Source organism: Brassica napus, chromosome C7, assembly GCF_020379485.1.
Source record: "Brassica napus cultivar Da-Ae chromosome C7, Da-Ae, whole genome shotgun sequence".
Taxonomy (NCBI): Eukaryota; Viridiplantae; Streptophyta; class Magnoliopsida; order Brassicales; family Brassicaceae; genus Brassica; species Brassica napus.
In genome coordinates, this window is record NC_063450.1 from 20,106,205 (window position 1) to 20,130,836 (window position 24,632).

Here is a 24,632-nt window from a genome sequence, read left to right on the forward strand (position 1 = left end):
AGCTCTTTATATATAGGGAATTACACCGTCATAGAATAATGGAAAGATTAAAGAAAGAAAAATACAAATATGGAAAGAGTACAAATCATAATCTAATAAGGAAAAGGCAAGATGCTGATTTTCTTTCTCTCTCTCTCTCTCCTCACGGTAGACTCTCTCCCTCTAGCATTGGGTCAGTTATGAACCGGACCGGTTATGGACATCCACAATATGATTTATAACAGTATAAAGATTCTTGAGTTGACTCAAAAGATGTATATACAAAATGTAGTTGACGGCAATGTCCCAAAATTTCTTTAAAATTCATGAGCCGGTACCACCTAGAAGATTATTGGACGATGAATTGTATAAAGTTCGTGAATTTTAAGAGTTTATAGATTTAAAAATGTTATGTAAATTGTGAAAATTTATGTACATTGAGTTATGAAATTTGATCATAACTTTTTTAATAGATTGGTATAGATTTTCATGAATTTATATTATTTCTTTTCTATCATTCTTTTTCTTTTTGTAAAGTAAATATATAATTTAGTTTTTCTAATAAATCATATAGCATGATTCTTTTTTCATACTAAAAAATAAAAAGTAATGTTACATACAAAATGGAGCAATTCTCTTAAATAATTTCTTTTAATTTTTTGTCACAAAAAACACTTAAATAGCAAAATGACCAAAAGATGTTCCATTAAAAAGAAAAAAGATTATTTTACCACTTGTTTTATAGATATGTAAATAATAAAAATAATAAAAAGGTTTTTTTAATTATATGTTTTAAATTCGAACTTCTTATAATTTTAAATAATTTATTATAGTTTCCCAATTTTTTTGTCAAATTCAAAAAATGCTTCTTGAAACTATTAAAAAAATATTTTAATATATATATAAATATAATTATATATTCAAAAATGAATAAAATAATTATATTCAAAAATGTAAATGTTTATAAAATGTAGTGAATTATAGTTTTGGATATATAATTGGATTTAAAGTGCACTATATATTTGGTAAGTATAACTATTTTATTTCCTAGTTTTTCTTATCACAATGATTTTGAAAATCACATTGATACAAATGATATTTTGAAAATTGAGTCTTATGAGTAAAAATAGATAGAATTCATCTCTGAATAACACTAGATTTAGTTGAAAATTAGATAATAAATAATAACTAAACTTTTTGGAATAATAAGAGACTAGGATAAGTCTTGCGCCTTGCGCAAAGTGAATTTATATGAAAATTATTTAAAAAAATATCGTATGGAAAAATAAAATTTATATTCTTGATCAAATTAATATTTTTGGCCCTTAAATAATTTTTTAAAAACTTTTTTGTTAATTGCATAATTTGTTTAAGAAATATCTTCAATATTTTCTCATTTTTGTGTCGTGTCGTGTTTTTCATTTCAGTTATTGTTCGATATAAATATTATTTTTGACTTTATTCTCATTTTGTTATTTGTTTTCGCTTGAGATTTAAAAAATGTTTAAGATTTAAAATTATTAAATAGACACATACCTAGGTTAAGATCCGCTCCTTGTGGAGAATAAATATTTTATATTTATTACTTATTTTATGTTTTTCTACATATTATGAGATAATAAAATAATAATTATTTATTAAATAACTAAAAAATCAGTTATATTATGTAATAAATTGGCGTGCACATATAAATAAAATGATCGCTCTTGTTTATTCGCATTCATTTTAGGGTAAATAAATCAAAACAATCAATTTTATCAATCGTATATGATATATAATTAAATTTAAAGGATATTAACATAGATATATAGTATACTTTTAATATGGATATTTATTAAATGAGGTTTCTACTCATATGATTTTATGATTATTTGCATATTTGTGTAACAAAATTTTACACCAACAATATTTTTTTAATATAGAATGTTTAGTGGTTTCAATAATTTATAATCATTTTTAAAAAAAAATGAAGATTTCGAAATTAAAATATTAACTTTTTAATATATGTTCAATGCATATATCAAAATATTAGTATGTGTTTTCATATGATGTATAGTTTAATTTAAACGATATGAAATATATATATATATATATATATATTTATATATAAACATAAACACCCATTAAAATAAAATTATTTATTCATATGATTTTATAATCATTGTATCTTATTATAGAAAAATATATAAACCTTGATCACAAAAGTTTATGTGAGACTTTTAACATTTTTAATAATTTATACTCGTTTTGAAACGTTTTAAAAAATTCAAAATACAATATATACAAAAATCTAAATTTTTATTATTTGATTAATATAATCGTGTAATTTATTTTAATAATAAATAATTAAACAGAAATGATAGAAAGTATACAGATTGTTAACAAATATTTATTATTTAAAATCATTAATTTTTATATATATCTTAATCACATTAGGTAATCCGTTGGTTTTATTTAAGGAAAGAATATATCATAATTTTAATTTGATAAATGAATGGTCCATTACTATATAATATAAAATTCCCTAACAATTTAATATTAGACTAACAAAATTCTCAATTGACTACGTAAGCAAAATTAACATTCTAATTACGTGACAACTCAGCATTGCATTTTTTTAAATAATATAAACTACATGTTATAACTTTTTAAATGTTTTTCTATTAGTATATAGGGGATTTGAATAGAGTTTGAAAAATTATTAAACCAATAACTATTAAGATTTTTTAAATCTAAGAATCAATAACAATGGAATCTCAAATTTTTTAAAGTGAATGACTTCCCCTTAACTGATGTTTAAAGGAATATGTTCATTACGGAGTAGCATTTTTCGTTTTGAAAGAATTTGAAATATTATATTATAGATTTACACAATATACAACACTAAATTTGAAATCATATATATATAACATTTGCGGTAGTATCAAAATTATACATTTATAATGAAAAGTTGCATGTAATGACATGCAGAACAAATTCTATTTATTACTAGGTCACAAGCATCAATTGAACATGTTTAACGTGTTCCTCCAGATTTATATAATTCATTATGAAATCAATGTTTAAAATGGCAATTACAAGGTGCTCAATTTAAATAGCACCACTTAATTCATTTTAAGTTAAGCCGTTATTCTTTTACTCAAATTTAAGTTAGTCTGGTTAACCAGACCGAATTAGAACAATCAATAAAATAAAATTCTTTGTTATATATAGAATAAATAAACTATATAGATTTGAGGAAGATAATTCTTTTAGAACAAAATTGAGGAAATAAGCAATAAGAAAATTTATATAAATCATAAGCATTGTTATTGTATTATCGTCAAAAAGTATTAAAAATCTATTTGTTATTCCGATAGAGGAGGCAATTAACTTCTTAAAGACTTGAAATAATATTGTTTTGATGTCACTAATGTTTTTTAAAAGAAAACCGTTTTCGCTAAATTATTAGTGTGCAGAAAATATCTTTTATTTTATTTGCTGAATCTCTTTGGTGATGTAATTTATTTAGAACTAATATTAAGAAAATAAAATATTAAAAATAAAGCTTAAATTTAAAAATGAGTAATAAAGCTTTAGGATACTGAGAATTATATCATGGGATTCAGTAGTCCATTTAAATATGCCAAAAGCAGAGAGTTACCAATAATATAATCTTAATTTCGTATTCATGGTTTATATATTTTTCAAGGAATCTCTAAATATATTCATCAAAGTAACTTTTTATTGTACTCTCTCAAAAAAAACTAAATTTTATTGTAAATCAAAATGTTTTGAAGCCTTTTATGAAAAAAATGGTTAAGAATTTGTTTCTAGTCGTATAATTCTCATCAAATAAAATAATTAAAAAGGAATATTGAGCATTTGTTTGAGTTGAGTTGAGTGTTTACTACCCTCTTAAGAAAATCATTGAGGGAGAAATATAGATAGGATAATTCTTTCAAATAGCCATTTTTTTAATTTTTGTCACAAAAAAATAGCTTTCGAAAAAAGAAAATGATCAACATAGCCCATTTTTATTTTGAAAATTTTAATATTTACTTTTTGTTTTTTAAAATTTTAAACCATATCCCCAAACCTGCACTATTTAACTCTAAACCCTAAATTTAGATTAGTCAACCCTAGAAATACATTTTTATCTTTTAATAAAATTTATTTTGATCATTTTCTTCGCTGAGGATTATTTTTGTGATAAAAACTTTAAAATGGTATCTTAAAAAATTTCTCGTATAGATATATCAACTTGCAGTTGCTCAAAAAAAAAATATCAACTTGCCACGTTTTCCCGAATGATTGACTTGAAATTTATAACACATGATGCATACTTTTCTTTTAAAATGGCCAAGCTTCGTATTAGAAAAAAAAACGACTTTCTTATTTTGACATTGGGAAACAAAATCACCGGCCCACTGTCCGCGTTTGCTGTTGACTGCAAACTAAATCAACGGAACTTTACAAGTTAAGAAACAACAATCATTTTAGAGTGAACGCTGCAGCTATATGAAAAGTTTGCATGTTGCAAGGAACGGAGACTGGGATCAATCGCAGATCGCAGATTATTGTTAAAGCTTCAGCCATCAACGCTGAGCTTACATGATCCGATGCAAGCAACCCTTGATGATCCATGGAGGTTGCATGATCCCTAAAAATCCCAGACAGTCCAGCCTGATTGGAGGCTATATCCCACGCTGCATCTGTGAAGCACAAGATAAGATCTGAGATTTATGTTTCTTGCCTCCGTTGATTAATCCTTCTTTTAGCTGGTTGTGGTTGTTTGACTATATATGTTTCTTTGTGCTGCTGTGCATGAATCCATTCTCTTGCTGTTTTGAGCGCTCTCGATGCCACTTCTGCCTATGAGCTGAGTTTCTTCTCTTTTTTTTGGAGAATAATGTCCGGAAGTAAGGACTTTAATTTGTTTCCTCTCCTTCTTCCCTTCCGACCTCCTCCAAAACTTTCTGCACAGTTTTTTTCAATGATTGATTAAGAAGGCAAATGTTAAAACTTCGTGAGCGAGCTCTTACAGTAATGACAACTATATACGAATCTTGGATTTTTTTTTCCCGTATCTTGGATTTTTATTCATTAACTATTGAAGTTTCCTAACATATTTTGTCTAATTATCAAATCTAAGGCTCTCTATATTAAAGTTTCGTATACTATCTAATTTATATCGAAGTCTTCCTTATCAATGTGATAGGTATAAAGTAGCATACTACCGAAGAAGAAAGGGAAAAGAGATAGCAGAGGAGGATGACGTGGCAAGTACGGTTGCTGATTCAAATGAAGAGGGTGGAAGCGGAGCTTCTGTCTGAGAGAGAGAGTTTGCAGTTAGCTCAAGTGAGAGTGAAGTGAGCTATATAAAGGATGAGGAGATTGAGTAGAAAGTTTATGCTTGATGTTGTTTGTAATTGACGTTATGAGTCTTTACACCTCAGTCGTTATGAGACTGATGAATCTGATCTGAGTTCGTTATGAGAGCTTCGATCGATTCATACTCGAGCTGTACTTTCCATTCATATTGATAATAAAGAGTGTTTACGTTGTTACAAGAGTTCTAGATAGCTAAAATCTATCATTGGTGCGGTGAGCCGTTTCGAGTCAATGCGATGTGATCTCCGTGTGCGTCGCCGACGAGCTCGCGAAGACAGATGGAAGCAGATGAACCAGAGACGACGATGCAAGATGAAGTGGTGTTTTTACGCGGCGACTACAATCTTCTGATGAATCAGGCGGTGGAGAATAAACAGTGATTCCAACAATTGGAGGAGCATTTCAAAGACATCATGAAGGCGCTGGGGAAACGTCCGATGAGCGCCATGGAACCACCGGAGGATCACCGATATCATCTGGAGGCTTCGAATCGAGAAAATCAGGTACCGGTTCGTAACTGGGAACGAAATCGGGATGAATCTCAGCTAGGTTATCGATCTGGTCAATTGAATCTTGTGAATCGTGAACACATGTTGAAGAAATTGGAAATGCATAGATTCGAAGGTAGCACTATGCACGATTGGATCGTTGATGTCGAACATTTCTTCACGGTTGATCAGCTAAAAGACACAGAGGACGAAGATTACTTTGTAGCTGCTCAAGAATTACGCACGCTGTCGTTCAGTTCATTCTTAGGATTGGATTCGCCAAAGACGACAAAGCTGCGAGGTTGTATTAACAACAAAGAGGTGATAGTCATGCTCGATAGCGGAGCTTCACACAATTTTATTTCTCCTAAAATTGTGAACAGGCTGCACTTGAAAGTTTGTGCTGATAGCGGCCTAGACGTGTTGTTGGGGAATGGAGTTGCAGTCAAAGCTTTCAGGATGATTAAGGCTGTAACTTTCAAACTCAATCAAACCGACTTCACGTCTGACTTCATCTCTTTAGAACTGGGAAACGTGGATGTGATCCTTGAAGTTCAGTGGCTGGAAACACTTGGCTTATGCGAGGTTGATTGGAAGCAACAAGTATGTTCATTTGTTTATAAAGGGAAGAGAGTCACACTGTACGGCGATGAGTCCCTGCACTGTGACAAACTCTCCTGTAAGTCACTAACTCCAATATATCTTGGTCGTCATCAAGAAGAAGTAGTGTTGATGGCTACCTCGAGCGTCACGTCCATGAAACCAGATACATCTCCATCAACAACTTGCGTTCCAAGCTCTGGGTTAAATGCATTACTGGAGCAGTTCTCAAATGTCTTTGCAGTACCTTCGGGATTACCTCCAATAAGGGGTAAAGAACACTCGATAATGCTTTCTCCTGGAGTGACTGCAGTCTCAGTGCGACCGTATAGGTATCCGCACGCAAGTAAAATTATGATGGAACAAATGGTCGCTGATATGTTAGCTTCGGGAATAATCAGACCAAGCAACAGCCCATTCTCTAGTCCGGTCCTGTTAGTGAAAAAAAAGACGGTTCCTTTTGTTTTTGTATCGACTACACGGCATTAAACAGAGCCACCATACCGGATAAATATCATATCCCTGTTATTGATCAGCTTCTGGATGAGCTTCATGGCGCTTCCGTTTTTACTAAGCTGGATCTTCGGTCAGGTTATCATCAGATCAGAATGTCAGAAGAATATATCAAGAAGACTGCATTTTACACTTTGGAGGGTCATTATGAGTTCTTAGTCATGCCATTTGGCTTGACTAATGCTCCTGCGACATTTCAAGCTCTGATGAATATGGTTTTCAAGCCATTTTTGAGGAATTTTGTATTATTCTTCTTCGATGATATCTTGATATTCAGCAAGAATCTCTCGGATCACTTGGAGCAGTTGAGATTGGTTATACAAGTCTTGCGTGATCAGAAGATATTTACGAATCACAAGAAGTGTACATTTACGGTCTCTCAAGTTGAGTACTTGGGACATATTATTTCCGCAGAAGGTGTGGCAACAGACAAGTCCAAGACAGAAGCGATGCGCCAATGGCCTATACCAACTACGACCAAGCAACTTCTGGTTTTTTTGGGTCTGACAGGGTATTATAGAATTTTTTTCAGATACTACGGCGTTTTGGCTCGTCCTCTCACTTCCTTGTTGAAATGAGATCAGTTTGGTTGGACCAGTGAGACTCATATTACGTTTGATAAGCTGAAACAAGCGATGGTATCAGCACCGGAAATTGGCGTTACCAAACTTTGAGAAGACTTTTGTGTTGGAATCCGATGCTTCAGGGGTGGTTGTTGGTGCTGTACTTATGCAAGACAAACGGCCGATAGCATTTTTCAGTCATGCGTTAACGGACAGAGAACAACTCAAACCAGCATATGAAAGAGAACTAATGGCTATCGTCATGGCAGTAAGGAAGTGGAAACACTACTTGATTGGGCGTAAGTTTGAGGTTCATACAGATCACCGCAGTCTCAAATATCTACTTGAGCAGAAGGAGGTCAATTTGGAATATCAGAAATGGTTAACACGGTTACTTGGATTTGATTTCGAAATATTCTATAAACCTGGATGCGAGAATAAAGCGGCAGATGGGTTATTTAGGTGTATGTCTGTTTCATCTTTGCTGTTGGCGGTTATGGTCCCTTCTGTAATACAGTGGAAAAAGCTGGATAACGAGTCAAGCAATGATGAGTATATTCAGTTGATGATCCGAAAGGTTAAGGAGGGATCAGTAAAATCAGAGAAGTTACAAGTGATTGAGGGAAGGCTCTGGTCCAAACATCGTTTGGTTATCGCGGCAACATTACGCTTTATTCCCCTCATACTCTCTGAGTGTCATGATAGCAAAGCAGGTGGTCACTCCGGTGTTTAAAAGACGGTCATGTGAATTCAGCGTTCTTTCTATTGGACTCAGATTTATTGCATAGTGCAGGAATATGTAGCTAATTGTAGATTCTGTCAAACTGATAAGCACTCAACACTTTCACCGGCAGGTCTCCTTCAGCCATTACCGGTTCCTCAGAGGATTTTGGAAGACATAAATATGGACTTTATAGAGGGACTACCTACTTCTGCGGGTGTCAATGTGATATTGGTGGTCATTGATCGGTTAAGTAAATATGCTCACTTCATTTCTCTGCATTATCCGTTTTCGGCAGCAGATGTGGCTAAGACATTTGCCAAAGACATTGTGCATTTACACGGGTTCCCGAGAAGCATCACTTCTGATCGAGATCATATATTTTTAAGTGCTTTCTGGACTGAGATCTTCAGGTTAGCAGGGACAAAGCTACAGTATAGCACTGTCTTTCATCCTCAGACTGATGGTCAGTCCGAAGTTCTCAACCGCTGTCTGGAAACTTATTTACGTTGTTTTGCGTCTGAACATCCGAGAACTTGGTCCAAATACTTGTCTTGGTCTGAGCTTTGGTTTAATACAACATTCCATAGCTCACTCCAGATGACACCTTTCAAAGTGGTCTACGGTCGCGAACGGCCTTCGTTATTGCCGTTTGAGAAGGGTTCTACTCGCAATTTTGAGTTGGAGCAGGAACTGTTACCTCGTGTGTGTTTGGAAGGTTCTCAAGAAGATATGCTTCCTTCGGATGTGATTGACAAATGATATGATTCGCATGGGACGCTTGAACTATTGGTGACTTGGCGGGGCAAACCAGCAGAGGAGAATTCTTGGATGTCTTATATACAATTCATTGCGCAGTTTCCAAGTAACAAGCTTGAGGGCAAGCTTGGTTTTGTTGGAGAAAGTATTGATAGGTATAAAGTAGCATACTACCGAAGAAAGAAGGGAAAAGAGATAGCAGATGAGGATGACGTGGCAAGTACGGTTGCTGATTCAAATGAAGAGGGTGGAAGCAGAGCTTCTGTTTGAGAGAGAGAGTTTACAGTTAGCTCAAATGAGAGTGAAGTGATCTATATAAAGGATGAGGAGAATGAGTAGAGAGTTTATGCTTGATGTTGTTTGAAATTGACGTTATGAGTCTTTACACCTCAGTCGTTATGAGACTGAAGAATCTGATCTGAGTTAGTTATGAAAGCTTAGATCGATTCATACTCGAGCTGTACTTTCCATTCATATTGATAATAAAGAGTGTTTACGTTGTTACAAGAATTCTAGATAACTAAAATCTATCACAATGCACCACCATTGCTAAAGCGAGTACTATCTCACAACTATATGTACACTAGATATGTCGATTTCTAAATCCTCACTACTACCTCAAGCAAAAAAACCAGCATCATAAACATCGATCAAAACTATTAGAAGCACTTAAAGATGATCTTCAATTACGTGAGTGACTATGTTTGTAAGAGAAGAAAAATATTGTGTAAGTTTCACTTACACACTGAAGTTTATTAAAAGAAAAGATGGAATAAAATGTGTTTGCCTTAAAATTGAAACAAACATGAATCCAGCTAACAAATAGGAGATCGAGAAATAACCCTACAATCCCCTTTATAGTCGCTAATTTTTTACATTGCATGTGTTAAGATTTGAGAGAAGATTCGTGAAAATGTGTTGTATATTTCTTATTGCTTACACCACTATATATAGTGGTTCATACAAGGTGGAGTCAAAGGGATAATTGATTACAAAGATACTCTACATAATGACATGGTCAAACTCATAAAGACTAAGGTTGAATGGGTATTCCATGTGGCTGGATGTAAACCCCCAATGGACTCTAGTCTTGAACTTGTATGGTCTAGGTTATGGACCATCCACTTCATGATTCATAACACTCCCCCTTGGATGCCATAACCATATAGGGTTTGTAACATGCTAATGTTGCCTCATTAAAACCTCTCCCGGAAAACCCAAAACCCAATGTGGTAAAAAGGGAAACCAGAGAATGGAAAAAGAGTACAACACACATTACTCCCCCTGATTTGGACATCACTGAAGGTCCTTGAGTCTACGCGTGCCAATCTTGTTGCGTGAACTTCCTGAATGTGCAAGAGGGCAATGATTTGGTGAAGAGATCGGCTGAGTTTTCAGTAGACCGGATCTGAAGGACGTTGATCTCTCCAGCTTTCTGCAACTCATGGGTAAAGAAGAACTTGGGTAGAATACGTTTGGTTCGGTCACCTTTGATATACCCGTCTTTGAGTTGAGCAATGCAAGCTGTATTATCTTCATATATGATGGTCGGACCCGTTGGGTCGCATATGGACGCATAATGTGGTCCTATACCTTTTGTTCAAAGATGAACTTTGATCTTATAGCTTATCTTTATGATAGCTTATTCATTCATACCACAACTTGGTTGGTTCATGCTGAGAATTCGACCAACCATAAGTATTACCAAAATTTGGCTAATTTGTGGTGATGGTCTATAACATTTTCAAAGGTTTAATGAATAACCATTTAACCTATCTTAGGCTGGTTAGTATAAAACACAAGGAATTTAAAATTCCTCTATGGACTGATTTGAATTGTTCTTATAGAACTCTTCACTTGCTTACATGTAGTAATTTAATTCAATCCATGAACAACTTTAGGAAAATGTTGTTCAAGAGAACTTCTTTTCTCATCTTTTGATTCTGAGCTCAATACCGTTTGGTAAACCTTTTGGTACCAATAATATTATCATCATCATCCAGTGAGTCATATATAGCATACTATATCTTTTGAATTTCTTACAGACATCATATGTAGTAGTATCCACCACATTAGATTATATAGACTTTTCCCGATCTGTCTCACGATTTATCCTTCTTTCAGGATTTATATATTCACTGGGCATCATATGGCATTTACATATTCATGGCCAATACAATACGCCTTTTATATATCACTTTAAACCTCATGTTTCTTTCATTATTCATTATGAGTACTCTTATGTGGGTTTATGATCCTCGATACATATCTTTGTATTCATGTGCTACATACTTGCGCATTTTCTATGAATGTATGTGTCGACACACTTATATATATATATATATATATATAGTTCTTTTTAGTTCCAGACATGGTATAAATCAATTTGAGATTTCATTATCTAGGACCTTAATAACCTTATAACTTGGCGTCCCAATCTATATGGTATGGTACCTAGTTGTTCAGCTGGCCAGCCTTATATCTCAATGTCTGGAATGGTTTCCTTTAATAAAACTCGGATTTTATCACATGCACCTTTCTTTCTTTCCGAGGTTCCTTTAGAATTTATGGAACTTTATTTGGAATATTTATTTGGTCTACCTTATATAGACTTTGTAGCAACTTGGTTGTGTCTTTAAGACATCAAAACCGTGTGGTGCTAAGCAGGGATGACATAGTCATTCTTTCTCTCGGGTCAATGTGTCTGGCATTTTATTTTGCTATCATTGTAGCATATGGACGTCTATAAATTATTTTCTAGTCCGAGGATCTTTGCCAAGACATTGATGGTTGATACCAGATGGTAGATACCATCCTTTATCATTCTTTATACCAGCTTATTACTTTTCTCCTTTCATTGTTGGATATTCGGATTCATAAACCTTATGTAATCCTTGTTCCTTGGCCTATAATTAGATCACCCATTTTGGCTCAAGGTTTCTTTTAAACTTATGGAGAAAGTATATTCATAATATATATCCAACATATATTCCCAATCCTCTTTATGAGATTCTAAGATCACATGATCTTAGATGGCACATATATTTGTGGTGGATTCTTTCATAATATCTTAAGATGATATATGTCTGGACTCATGACCCATATCAGTCTGAGGTGGGAATATCTATGATCACTTATATGGCCTGATATAATTACTATGGCCTGATGCAGGTTCATTTTTTTATAACTCATGGTGTCCCCAAGCATATGAACTTTTAGAATTTAAACCTTATAGGTAATGGTCTTTATATCAAATTCAACTAATATGTAATATGGTCTTTATACGGATTTTAGTATTGTCATGTATCATGGGATTTGTCCTCACTCCCCCTCATGAACATACTCTAATTTGTGGTGCTTGGGACAATAAATTCCCTTGTGAATAGATATATTGCACACACGTGAGATCTTATGGGATAACATTTTTGCCCTTTTAAAAATTTGCATCATAATCCGAATGGCTAAGTATGGTAATGCCATCTAAGTGATAAATTTCGTGGGTTAATCAAACATGATTGCCCTGACTATTTGCCTAATATCATATTGATCACTAGATCAATAGAGAATGTAGTCTCGACCACTTAGGCGATTTTAATTTAGGTACTCTTATTCCCTTTTGTCCATTGTTGGAAACCATTTTTTCTTCTTAATTCAATGGACCTTATAGAGTGAATATAATGTCATTTAGTCAAAGCCTTGGTCGAGCTTCTTTTCCTTTCTTTCAAGGAATGTCCAGTTGAGTTCAAGAGTATTTTATAACTGAGCCTGGATGGCAGAGCATGTCGTGCCATTTGTCAAAGGCTTCTTTGAACTCTTTGGAAAAGTGAGTTGGGGTATTAATCCTTAATCATATTTATCTTGGCACAATAAAGGCATATAAATATAGTTTCTTATCAAACAACAGTTTGAATAAGATAATGATCATGAACTCAAAACAATTCATTTTATTAATGAAGTCGTGTATAAAGCAAAGTATCAAAGCAATTCATGAAACATAAACTCAGGAAACATGAAAATGAGAATGTTAAAAGACAATTATATAATATGGCCTTCACAATGCATGTGTTGCTATATGTCGCTCAACTTCAGCTTCATCAGCTATAGGAGGCCTCATCTCATTATTCTTTAGCTCAATGTATCTTTTCTGAAGCTTGTCAAATCTATTGATGGTATCTTTGATTTTCTGCTTTCTTTGTTCAGAAGCCAAAAGATATGACAAAAGGTCATTATAAGTGGTGAACTTCTTAGCCGTGTGTAACAACAGCACATCCTTTGGATGGAATGTGGAGTAGGTCTTATATAATAAAGAATAATGTGTTATCCTTTCACCACATAGTTCAAGACTATAAGCAATATCCATCATAGCAGAATTATATTTGTCCATGGATTCAAAATCCTGGAATTCGAGGATCTTCCATTCATGGTTGGCCTTTTGCCACGATACTGGTTTGGACCTTTTCCTTAACTGTAACCAAAGGTCACAAGGATCCTCAACATGGACATACATGTCTCTTAGTTCCTCAGTGAGATGATAACGAATAATCGTTATAGCTCTATGCCTTTCACTGTCAATGATATCATTGTACTCATTGATGCATTGTCCGAGTCCTCTGGATCTCAGGGCAACAAGAGTATTTTTTACCCATTCTAGGTAATTATCTCCAGAGAGATTTATGGCAGAGTAATCTGAGGGTTCAAATCTCGACATCTGAATATTTAACGAGTAATTCAAGCACTAAGAATTCTATGTAAGCAATAGAATAAATCAATGTATATGATTTCAATAAGGCTTTCCCCCAAATCATATAATCCATTTGCTTAAGCAATCTTAGTATGAGAATGATCAATTGATCATTTCATCTAGTAATCCTTTTAATTATAATTAAAATTGGATTGATTATATATATAGGGTATTAAGGCCCTTTAGAATTTGAATTAGGATCAATCATCATTTTATTAAATGAGATCAAGCAAGATGGATGAAATCAAGCAAATGCATGGATCAAGAAATAGCTGAATGCATGTTCAGAACTAAGCGTTGGACTTAAACAATCTATATGTGATTCCTAATGCATGAGGATATTTGGTTTTCAAAGATCATAAAGCAAAAACCGATTCCTTTCCCCTTTTACAGGGTAAACCAAGACAAGAAAATTTTATAATTTTCAGGATATGTCTAGAACAAATTCAATTAGATTTTCAATCAATTTGGTTTCAAGGCAGGTTTATTATTTCAATTAAAGCAAACATGCTTAGTTTAAACAATAACCGATTTAATCTAATTAGATGCAAATAATATGAATCAATTAGATGCAAGCAATATGAATCAATTAAATTTTAATTTAAATGCACCATGATCAGAATAGTCAATGATATGCAAGCATGCATGATCGGTTTTAACAAAATGACAATAGGATGCATGGAAAAAGGTTGGTTCAAAATAATCTAAGTTTGATCTAATGATTTACTAATCTAATAGATGCTATCAGGTATGCATATAAGATCAGTATATAATTCAATCATCACTAAATCAGTCTTCAAGGATGGTTTTAGATCAAGATTAATTTAACAAGCAACTATGTGATCAATGGTTCAGTATATGATTTAATCATCACAAAATCCGATTTTAAGGTTGGTATAAGATAAATTTATATCATTTGTTCAAACTATAATGAACCGATTTCAAGGCCGGTTAAGATATAGATAAATTTTGACAAACAATAATGTGATCAAATGATATCAAACCAGAATTTATTTTATCTTATGACATATTAATTTAAATCAAGACTATAGGTTATAATATTTAAAATACTACCTAAGCAAAGATATGCATTTATTAAAATCAAATATGCATTTATAAAAATTAAATACGCATTTATAAAATCAGACAAGTTTTTAAAATTTTATCAGTTACAAAAACAAACATCAATGGTCAAAGATATGCATTGATTAGGATTTATTTCGATTTTATTTGGTTTGACTGATTTTCAAAGAATCTGGCCGAATATGGCTCAGGATGTTTTTGATTGTTTTGAATTTTGGATTTGCTGGTTGAGAAAACCAAACAAGAAGGATTTAGGGGATTGATATGTATAATGGCCATCAAGATACATATCTAGATTTAAGGATTTTGATGGTGAGGTTTTTGATGGCCGGTTTATTCATCCTGCTAGAATAGCTGGTGATCATGCGGATGATCAAAGGGTTTGATTATGGGTTTTGATCCTTTAGACAATCCGGATTTAAGGTCGGATCAAATAGGGGAAAAAGGGAGAGCCGATTTAAAGGCTTATGATTTTATGATTTTCTCTAATATTTTTTTATGATTCAAATAGTTCTTAGAAACAAGATTCATATAGATCTTAGATTATTAATAAGTTTTATAAGTTTTTAGAGATTCTTAGATCTTTAGATATTCAAATAATTTTAGAATTAAAATTCATATAGATCTTAGATTCAAGATTAATATTTGAGATAATTTTAGATCTATAGATTTTTATAAGTTTTAGGATTCATATAGATCCAAGATTCAGATATATGATGTTCTTAGATCTTTAGGTTTTGATTAGTTTATCTTTTACACCACAAGGATTCTTAATGGACCACCGTGAGAGAGAGAGAGAGTGATCCGCGGATTGAGGTGGTTGAGAGAGAGGTGGAGGAGCTGGCCGGAAAACCGTGAGAGGGATAAACTTGGCCGACGGAGCAAGGCTAGGGCCGGAAGAGATGGCCGGAAAAGAGATGATCGCCGGCGGATGGGATTGCTCATGTGGAGAGAGTCTCGTGCTGATAACGTGTTAAGATTTGAGAGAAGATTTGTGAGAATGTGTTGTATATTTCTTATTGCTTACACCACTATATATAGTGGTTCATACAAGGTGGAGTCAAAAGGAAAATTGATTACAAAGATAATCTACATAATGACATGGTCAAACTCATAAAGACTATGGTTAAATGGGTCTTCCATGTGACTGGATGTAAACCTCCAATAAACTCTAGTCTTGAACTTGTATGGTCTAAGTTATGGACCATCCACTTCATGATTCATAACAGCATGTCATTTTTTGAGTTTTTATTACATTTTGAGTCAGTTTTTACTACTAAGGTTGTTTAGTGTAAGGAAAAGACAAGAAAGCCCTCAACTAATTATAACACAGCAAACTAGACTAATTTCACTCATTCTGGTGTGTTCAAGCTGGAATTGAAATCCTATCCTCGTCTTGCAGTCGCAACTGGCGATTCCACCATGAACCTCTCAGTGATTTCCGAAGCTGGGCTTGTCGGTGGTCTGGTTCTCAAAAGCTATTGCTTCCTTTAGGTTTGTTTGACAAGATCTTTATTATTTTTAATTCAGTTACAAGTTTTTGATGGCATGGAGTCATAGACACAAACCTTATGGTCTCTGCTAACAATAGAGCGTGGATGGTGGTGGACAACAAAATGTGGACACGAAGAAATAGCAACAACCTAACAAAAGTATTTTGTACACAGAAAATCATTGTACATAGAAAACATGCTAACTTACCGTCGAAGAATATTTATTATATGTGCACATTAATAACATGTCTATGCTAGTTTGTACACAGAATAGCATGACATCAGTTGTCCATGAAAAAAAAAAAAAAATACAAGAGCAAGATCAGTGACATCGGTGACAAACACCAAGCACCAAAAGAAGGTCAGTGACAAAGCACCACAGGTGTACACATGGATATTTGTAGAAGAAACGCAGCATTGTACACGTGGACATGCCTAGACGGTGTACATGCTTTAAGAGTTTGATAAACTACATGTACACAAAACTAAAGATCGATGATGCACACATAGATAAATACTAATAATGTTCATGAATGTATAGATACTAATAATGTCCATGAATGTTTGTGTTCATGCAAGTTTTTAAGGAAGAGTTCTATTTCTATGTGTATCTATGTGTACATTGTTTTGTTGTTACTACATGTACATTGTTCTAAGGATGTCGATGTGTAGGCCCCATGTAAACCGATCACCATTTGAAAATGTGAAACCGATCACCATTTGAAAATCTACCAGATGAAATATGAACAACATCACCGTAACAAATAACTAATAGAAAAAGAACTTAAGATTCACTTAAACTCACTAAAACAGTTGTTGTACATAACATAGCAACGAAAGTTCATAAATATTGAACCTCACAAGGAAATGTTCTTATGGATATCTTCGTAATTTCATACAACAAGTCTATCCCTCACTGTGTTTCAAATATATAGACATTTGATGGAATCTAATTGTTTAAATAAACTGGTGGAGTACCGGAAACCCAAAGCTGACCATGTCTACGAGCTGAATCTAGCAAGTCCAAATCAAAATTCTCAGGCAGACGGTGACGAATCAAACTTTCTCCGATCTAACTTCCATCTATCTCCGATGAGTTTCATCACCGCTTCATTAGTATTGTAGAAGAGCGAAGGATCACGACTTAAGAAGTTCTAATCAGTAATCAAATCTCAGAGATCTATAGAAACAAAAGAATTAGTAAGAACAACTTTTCTTTATTGCTTTAGAAACTACTAAAAACTAAAGCTTAAAATATTTTTCTTAAAACTCTTATGGAACACACATGTCCATTAGACGTCTATTTATACGAAATACAATTTTCTTTAACATATGAGATATAGAAAACACAAATCTAACCTAAATAGAAAACTTACTTTTCCTATTTCTAGATTTCCTTATGGTGTTTATCTTAACATATTAAACATCTAATAATATATTATGTTTCCACAAGCTTAGAATTATCCAACAATCACCCCCCTTAATTCCAATTTGAATTAGGGAACTTAATTTCTTGAACTCTGATTAAACTCCTCATTTATTTGAACTTAATCCTTACTAATGGCTTCGTAACACTACAAGAAAAACGCGTTTTTATAGCGGACAAATAACGCTATCTAACGATAGGATAGCGGTTTGTTAAGCGTTGTATCATCGCCCGTCATAATAGATCTAACACTTTAAATAGCGGTTTTCGCACTGCTATCATTTTATGATACACCATAACGGTTTTATGCATGCTATTAAATATTTTTTTAATAACGTATTTTATGCGTTATTGTTTCTCTTGTTAAAAATTAAAAACAAAAATTGAAAATAATAAAATTATTTATAGAAATTGCAATTTATAAATTTAAATTGATTTATAAATTAAAATTGTATTACAAAAATCTAAATCTAAATAAAATAAAAAATCCTAAACCCTAATTAAAAAAAACCTAGATCTAATCTTCTCAGCCACCATTGTTATCTTCTCCGTTCCAGATTCAACTTCTCATGACACTTGCGGTCGTAACACTAAATAGAAGAGGACAAGATACTTTGGGGTTATCCTCCTGCAAATAGAAGTAACGAGCATTCAGAGAGTTCAAAAACCAATGCAATGGAGACTACATAGAATCAAAAGAACCTTGTTTTCATAGGATAGCTTCGAACCGTCTCCACCTTCACATTTTTTTCCTCTTCCTCTTCTTCTCACGACATCCTCCTCTTTCTTATTCCTCGTCGTCTTACGTCGCTTGTCAGATCTCGGGAGGTCTTCGTGGGGAACCTCCTCTTTACCACCGAAGTACCATACTTTCAATCCGATCTCCTCGGCTCCAGCCCACAGTTGTCTACCAGTGTTCGTCATCGTCCTCGGTTGGATCGTTCAGACGATTGGCTTGTTGATGTCATCTACGGAAGGGTGCAATTCATCGCCACAGGAAGAGGAGGACTGAGAGCATCAGTTGAAAAACAGGGAGGGAGTAACCATGGCGGAGGAGAAGTCGATCTAAATCAATGGGAGTGGTGAAGAAGGAGAAAACATCGTAGAAAAAAAAAGGATATGGAAAGACTTTATTTTCTTTTTGTCAGATCTGGAGTGAGTTGATATGTTTCGTTAATGAGAGGATAGATAAATGAAAAAGAGAGAGAACAAATTGTGGCCTTTAGATTATATTTCATCAATATAGATCTTTGAGGTGAAAAAATTAACCAATAAGAATGAAGGTTGAAGATTGATAAAGGATAATTTTAACCCTTAGATTAGAATTAATCAATGGCCATAGAAAAAAGCAACCGCAATTCTTATAAATTCTTTAATTTGCCTAATTTTAAAGATAATATATTATAAAAATTTAAGAGTTATGTTTATGATTTTAAATTTATTATTTTGTTTTATGCTTTAGAGTTTAGATGTTTCTGATTTTGAATTTGGTGATTTTTTAAATGTTTGAAATTTAAGGGTTATGTTTATGATTTAAGGGTTTGGAGTTTTGAGAGTATAAGGGTTAGATTTTTTATAAGTGTTATCTTTTAGTTTTTCTTTTATTTTATTAAAACTTGAAAATATGAGATTTGAGATTTTGAGGTAACCTTTAGTGTTTATGTTATTAGGTTTAGATATAGGATAAAGGGTTTAAGGTTTGAAAATATGTTAAAGATTTAGGGTTTGAAATTTAAAGTGAAACTAGATTTTGAAAATATAAAATTTTAAATTTAAACTTAACATTTAAAATCAGAATAGGAAATATTTTAGATTTAGGATTTGTTTTTATAGTTTAGTGTTTAAAAATATGTTTAGAATTTAAAATTTTGTTTAGGGTTCAGGGATTCAAACAGGTAAACATAACGTTTTGAGTTATGTGCTATTAAAAATATGCTATCATAGAGTTTCTCACCTGAAGTGCTATATAAAGTATGTAACAAAAATTTTAAAAAAATCGGTCCAGCTAAAGATAGCGTTTGCATTTCGGAAACGCTATCCAAAATTAAATGATATATCAACCATAGCATAAACGGAAAAAACGCTATCCTATTCCGCTATAAAAAACCTCTTTTTCTTGTAGTGTAAGGATGTCGGCCTTCTGCTCAACACCCGGCACATGCTCCACTTTGTTATGCATGTTCTCCACACACTCACGAATGAAGTGATACTTCTTGAGTACATGCTTACTCCTTCCATGGAAAACTGGATTCTTCGTTAGAGCAATGGCTGATTTGTTGTCGATCCTAAACTTGACCTTCTCGCCTTCTTTACTTAGTATCTCACTCAACAATTTCTTGATCCATATAGCTTGCTTCGCTGCTTATGTTGCTGCCATGAACTCTGCTTCGCATGATGACAATGCAACCGTCTGCTGCTTCTGCGACATCCAAGTGATCAGTGATGAGCCGTAGTAGAATACATGTCCTGACATGGTCCTCCCGGCATCGAGATCAATGTTGTGACTGATGTCACTATAACCAACGATACTCTTTGACCCATCTCTCTTGAAGAACAAACTAAAGTTTGTTGCTCCTTTCACATGCCACAATATGTGTTTGATGGCTTGTCCGTGAGAGTTTCTCAAATTGTGCATGTAGGTACTAAGAACACCAACTGTGTAACATAAGTCGGGTCTTGTGTGAAGCAGATACCTCAAACATCGTATGATTCTTCTGAACTCTGCAGTATCTATCTCTCGTTCATCTTCAGCTTTTGAGATCTTCATATTCGCCTCCATTGGAATTTAAGTTGCGTTACACGCTTCCATCTTTGTATCACACATGATTCCTTGAGCATACCTCTCTTTTTTTATTCTGATTATGTCTGCTCTTTGAATCACCTCTATGCCAAGGTAGTACGTTAGCTAACCTAGATCAGACATCTCGAACTTCCTAGACATCTCCTCCTTGAATTTCTTAATCACCTTAAGCGAAGTTCTCGTCACAAATAGGTCATCAACGTAGATGTCTATGATCAAGACGTCTCCTCCTTCAGTCTTTCAGTACACTGATGGTTCCTTCGTGCACTTCTCAAATCTCATCTCCTTGAGAACCTGATCGTGTTTCACATTCCATGCCCTAGGTGCCTGGCGTAACCTATATAAAGGCTTGTGTAACACATACACTCGATCCTCTTCTCCTTCCTTTTCAAAACCAGTCTTGCAGTACACTGATGGTTCCTTCAGTCCTGCAGTACACTGATGGTTCTTTCGTGCACTTCTCAAATCTCATCTCCTTGAGAACCTGATCGAGTTTCACATTTCATGCCCTAGGTGTCTGGCGTAACCCATATAAAGGCTTGTGTAACACATACACTCGATCCTTTTCTCCTTCCTTTTCAAAACCAGTCGGTCTATCTACAAGCTCCCATATCTTATTTCTTGTGATAGATTTCAAGTCGGCTGTCATAGCTTCAACCCAATTTTCTTCACAAAATAGATTGAACTCATCTGAGGCAAACTCTCCTCCTCTATCAGTGCATCCTAGATTGAACATAGCTGAGGCAATCTCTCCTCCTCTATCAGTGCAACCTAGATTGAACTTAGCTGATGAAAACTGTCCTTCTATATTAGTGTGAAATCTTTTGAACCGATAGAATGCCTCACAAATATCTGATGGCGTTGGTGGTGCGATTTGTCCACACAAATCTCCAAGCAATAATCTCAATGGCTTTGATGTACGAACCATGGCCTCAATCGGGAATGAGTCTCTAATTTGCTTCCCTGGGATATATATGTCACACACGCCTTCTTCGTGTGTTACACTCGGGAATGAGAGTCTCGTTTGCTTCCCTGCAAGACATGCGTCACATATGCCTTGTTCGTGTATTACACTTTGCATTCCTACGGCCATCTCCTTCCTTACCATGTTATTCATCACTCCATAGCTTATATGTCCTAGTCAAGCATGACACCTCCATGTAGCATCTTCATCCTTGACATGTAAACACTCCGGGTAGCTTATCTCCATAAGGGTCTTGTAGAGACGGTTCAGAGATCTTGTGACATGTACTAGCAACCTTCCACACAAATCTGTGAGTGTTAAGTAGACATCTTTCATCTGAACGTCACATATGTTCTCTGTTGCTTGCCCAAGACTTAACATATTGTGCTTCAGATCGGGTATGTAATATATGTCTTTGAGTGCCTTCTTCTCTCCAGTCTTGCATACAAAGGTAACCACACCCTTTTCTACAAAGTCAACACACGATCCATCACCGAACTTCACCTTCCCTTTGGTGTTTAGATTCAAACTCGAAAAGAACTCTTTGTTTCCCATCATGTGATTACTCGCTCCATTATCCAAATACCAGACACTTGCATTTTCTTTGTCGATATTAAGATTCTTTGGAATTTTCTTATCTTCATTCAAGATCACCACCTCGTGTACATAAAGTGCATCGACCTCTTCTGTCTCGTTTAGGTTAGTTTCTTGATTCTTCACTGTCTTCTCGGGACAGACAGCTGCCTAGTGACCAGACTTGTCACATCTCCAACATATCAGCTTTGAGCGATTCTTCTTTGAGTTGTTATCTTTGGTGTGTGACGCACGGTTTTTGTTGTGTGACCTACCCCGACCTCTGCCTCTACCAATCCGTTCTCTTCCAAACTACCACGGGAATTCTCATAGCCCCTCTGACTATGCTCTTCATTGTTTGAAAACATCAGCTTCCCTTGGTCTTCTTTCTGAGTTTCTTCTCCTACACGCTCCTCGTACGCCTTAAGCGTTCCAACTATATCCTCAAAACCCGCCTTGTTGAGGTCTAGGACTTTCTCAAGTGACGCTACGATCTGAATGTACTTGTATCTCGGAAGACCCTTCAAGAACTTCTTAACCATCTTGGATTCTTCTATGTTTTCTCCCAACGAGGTTGCTTTGGATGATAGGCTCGATATCTTCCCTGCAAAGTCATCGACTGTATCGTTATCATCCATCTTCAACCTATCAAACTTCGTCATCAACGTTTGAAGTCTCGCCTCCCTTACACGATCAGCTCCAAGGTGTTGCGACTTGATGGTGTTCCAGATCTCTTTAGATGCAGTTTGATCTCCCACATGGAGAATCAACGTCTCTGGAACAGATTGAAACAAAAGAGCTATCAAAACATCTTTCTTCTTTTGATCATCTGAACCGGGTTCGATCGTGTCCCACACTTCATGAACATGAAGTAGAACCTTCATCTTCATCGACCAAACTGTGTAGTTTGTCGATGTCAACATCAGACATTGGATGGATGCAGATCCAAGGTCCTTCGTGCGTGGAGCCCTAGCCACGTCAGCCATCTTGACTTCACGGTCTCTTGTTCACAAGCACCAGGATCTTAAGCTACAACTTAAGCTTAGATCGAGTCTCCAACCTGAGGCTCTGATACCAATTCAAATCTCCGAGATCTCTAGAAACAAAAGAATTATAAAGACCAATTTTTCTTTATTGCTTTAGAAACTACTCAAAACTAAAGCTCTCAATATTCTTCTTAGAACTCTTATGGAACACCTCTCCATTACACCTCTATTTATGTATAAGACAATTCCCTTTAGCATGTGGTATATGGAAAACACAAACCTAATCTAAATAGAAAACTTCCTTTTCATATTTCTAGGTTAACTTATTGTGTTTATCTTAACATATTAAACATCTAATAATATGTTAAGTTTCCACAAGCTTGAAATTATTCAACAACTGAGTCTTCTTTTTAAGATATTCTAACTATGGCCCACTCTGATTCAAGCGGTGGCTCTAATTCTTCTGAAGCGCAGACAACGACGGAGTGATGGTGAGAAAGATGAACATGAGCTTGATGAGAGAGGTGGAGAATGTGCAGAGAAAGATAATAATAAATTAATGGTTGATGGAAAAGAAACACAATTTAGGACATCGATTCAGGGTCTATAAAAATAAATCCAGTGGCTGTTAAACTTTGTAGATATAAGTCAAATCATAGTTTGAGAAAAAAAATCAAAGGTTGTGGTGAAAGCATGGCAGAAGCATAATTTACATTGCTTTTACTTTGTTTAGTGGGTAGTGTAACATGTAGTTAAAGCTGAGGGCAAAACAGAAATTTTACAAGTGGGTTTTTTTCACTTTTCTCGGCTGAAAATGTCTTAAGAGCACAAACTAACCTACACTGTAATTAATAACTTAGAAAGTGTCCTTGAATGTAAAGCTTCAGCATTTGATTATGCTTATACTTAACACGACTTTAAGGGTATCAAGATAACTAGTGAGCAACTTTACCTTTCGAATTTATGGGATATGCAGATTTATGGTGATTTAGGAAGTGCTATGGTATTTAATGTTAGATTTGCTTGTTTTGATGCTTCCTAAGTAATCTTAATGGTCGATTAGATTTTATTTTTATTAATCTAGATCATAAGCCATTTCATGTTGGCAATGTGAGTTGAAATGCTTGAGTCAATCTAGCAATGTCTCTAGCATGCTTAACCAATATTAAAGATTTTAGGAAGAGTTATTCTTGGGTTTACCCCCTAGGGTGAATAGGTTCAACAACCAATAGCATTCTACTATTTAATATTCAGTATATTTTTAAAAAGAAAACAATATATTATCAAATTATATTATATTCTTAAAATAAAAAAGGTAAAAAATAAATAAAAAAAGTAATAGTTGCCAAAAAAAATATTTTTAAAAATATTTTTAAAGCCATCAGCAAAAACACTAAACTTTAAATCCTAAACCTTAAACCTTTGGATAAATCCTAAACTCTTGGGTAAACCTTAAACCCTTGGATTAATCATAAATCCTAAATCAAAAGCACTAAGCACTAAATCTTAAAAACATTAAACCCTTAATCCTAACCCCTAAACGTTTGGATAAATCCTAAACCTTAGAGTT

General features: G+C 34.2%; 2 protein-coding genes and 1 long non-coding RNA gene across 3 annotated transcripts; 1 reads left to right on the forward strand and 2 right to left on the reverse strand.

Moving 5' to 3' along the window:
- The first annotated feature begins 3,158 nt into the window (after positions 1–3,158).
- Positions 3,159–5,528, forward strand: LOC111211301. The gene is made up of 2 exons (XR_002662402.2): positions 3,159–4,880; positions 5,180–5,528. It is a non-coding gene; the product is annotated as an uncharacterized LOC111211301 (long non-coding RNA).
- A 14,573-nt stretch (positions 5,529–20,101) lies between these two features.
- On the reverse strand, positions 20,102–20,518 carry LOC125590476 (secreted RxLR effector protein 161-like). Its single transcript, XM_048764053.1, has one exon. It carries the CDS (start codon positions 20,516–20,518, stop codon positions 20,102–20,104), a length of 417 nt encoding a protein of 138 aa, XP_048620010.1.
- A 1,162-nt stretch (positions 20,519–21,680) lies between these two features.
- On the reverse strand, positions 21,681–23,062 carry LOC106393659. Its single transcript, XM_048764054.1, has 2 exons — positions 22,352–23,062; positions 21,681–22,247 (listed from the first exon to the last, which is right to left on the reverse strand). The coding sequence occupies exons 1-2, from the start codon at positions 23,060–23,062 to the stop codon at positions 21,681–21,683; spliced, it is 1,278 nt and encodes a 425-aa protein (XP_048620011.1).
- Positions 23,063–24,632: the final 1,570 nt, after the last annotated feature.

Excerpts from the sequence above, each read along its gene's own strand:
- LOC125590476 (XM_048764053.1), bottom strand. The coding sequence starts at position 20,518 with ATGGAGGCGAATATGAAGATCTCAAAAGCTGAAGATGAACGAGAGATA.
- LOC106393659 (XM_048764054.1), bottom strand. The coding sequence starts at position 23,062 with ATGGCTGACGTGGCTAGGGCTCCACGCACGAAGGACCTTGGATCTGCA. Across the intron at positions 22,248-22,351 it reads TGGTAGAGGCAGAGGTCGGG|GCAGCTGTCTGTCCCGAGAA; the intron begins GTAGGTCACACA and ends TCTGGTCACTAG.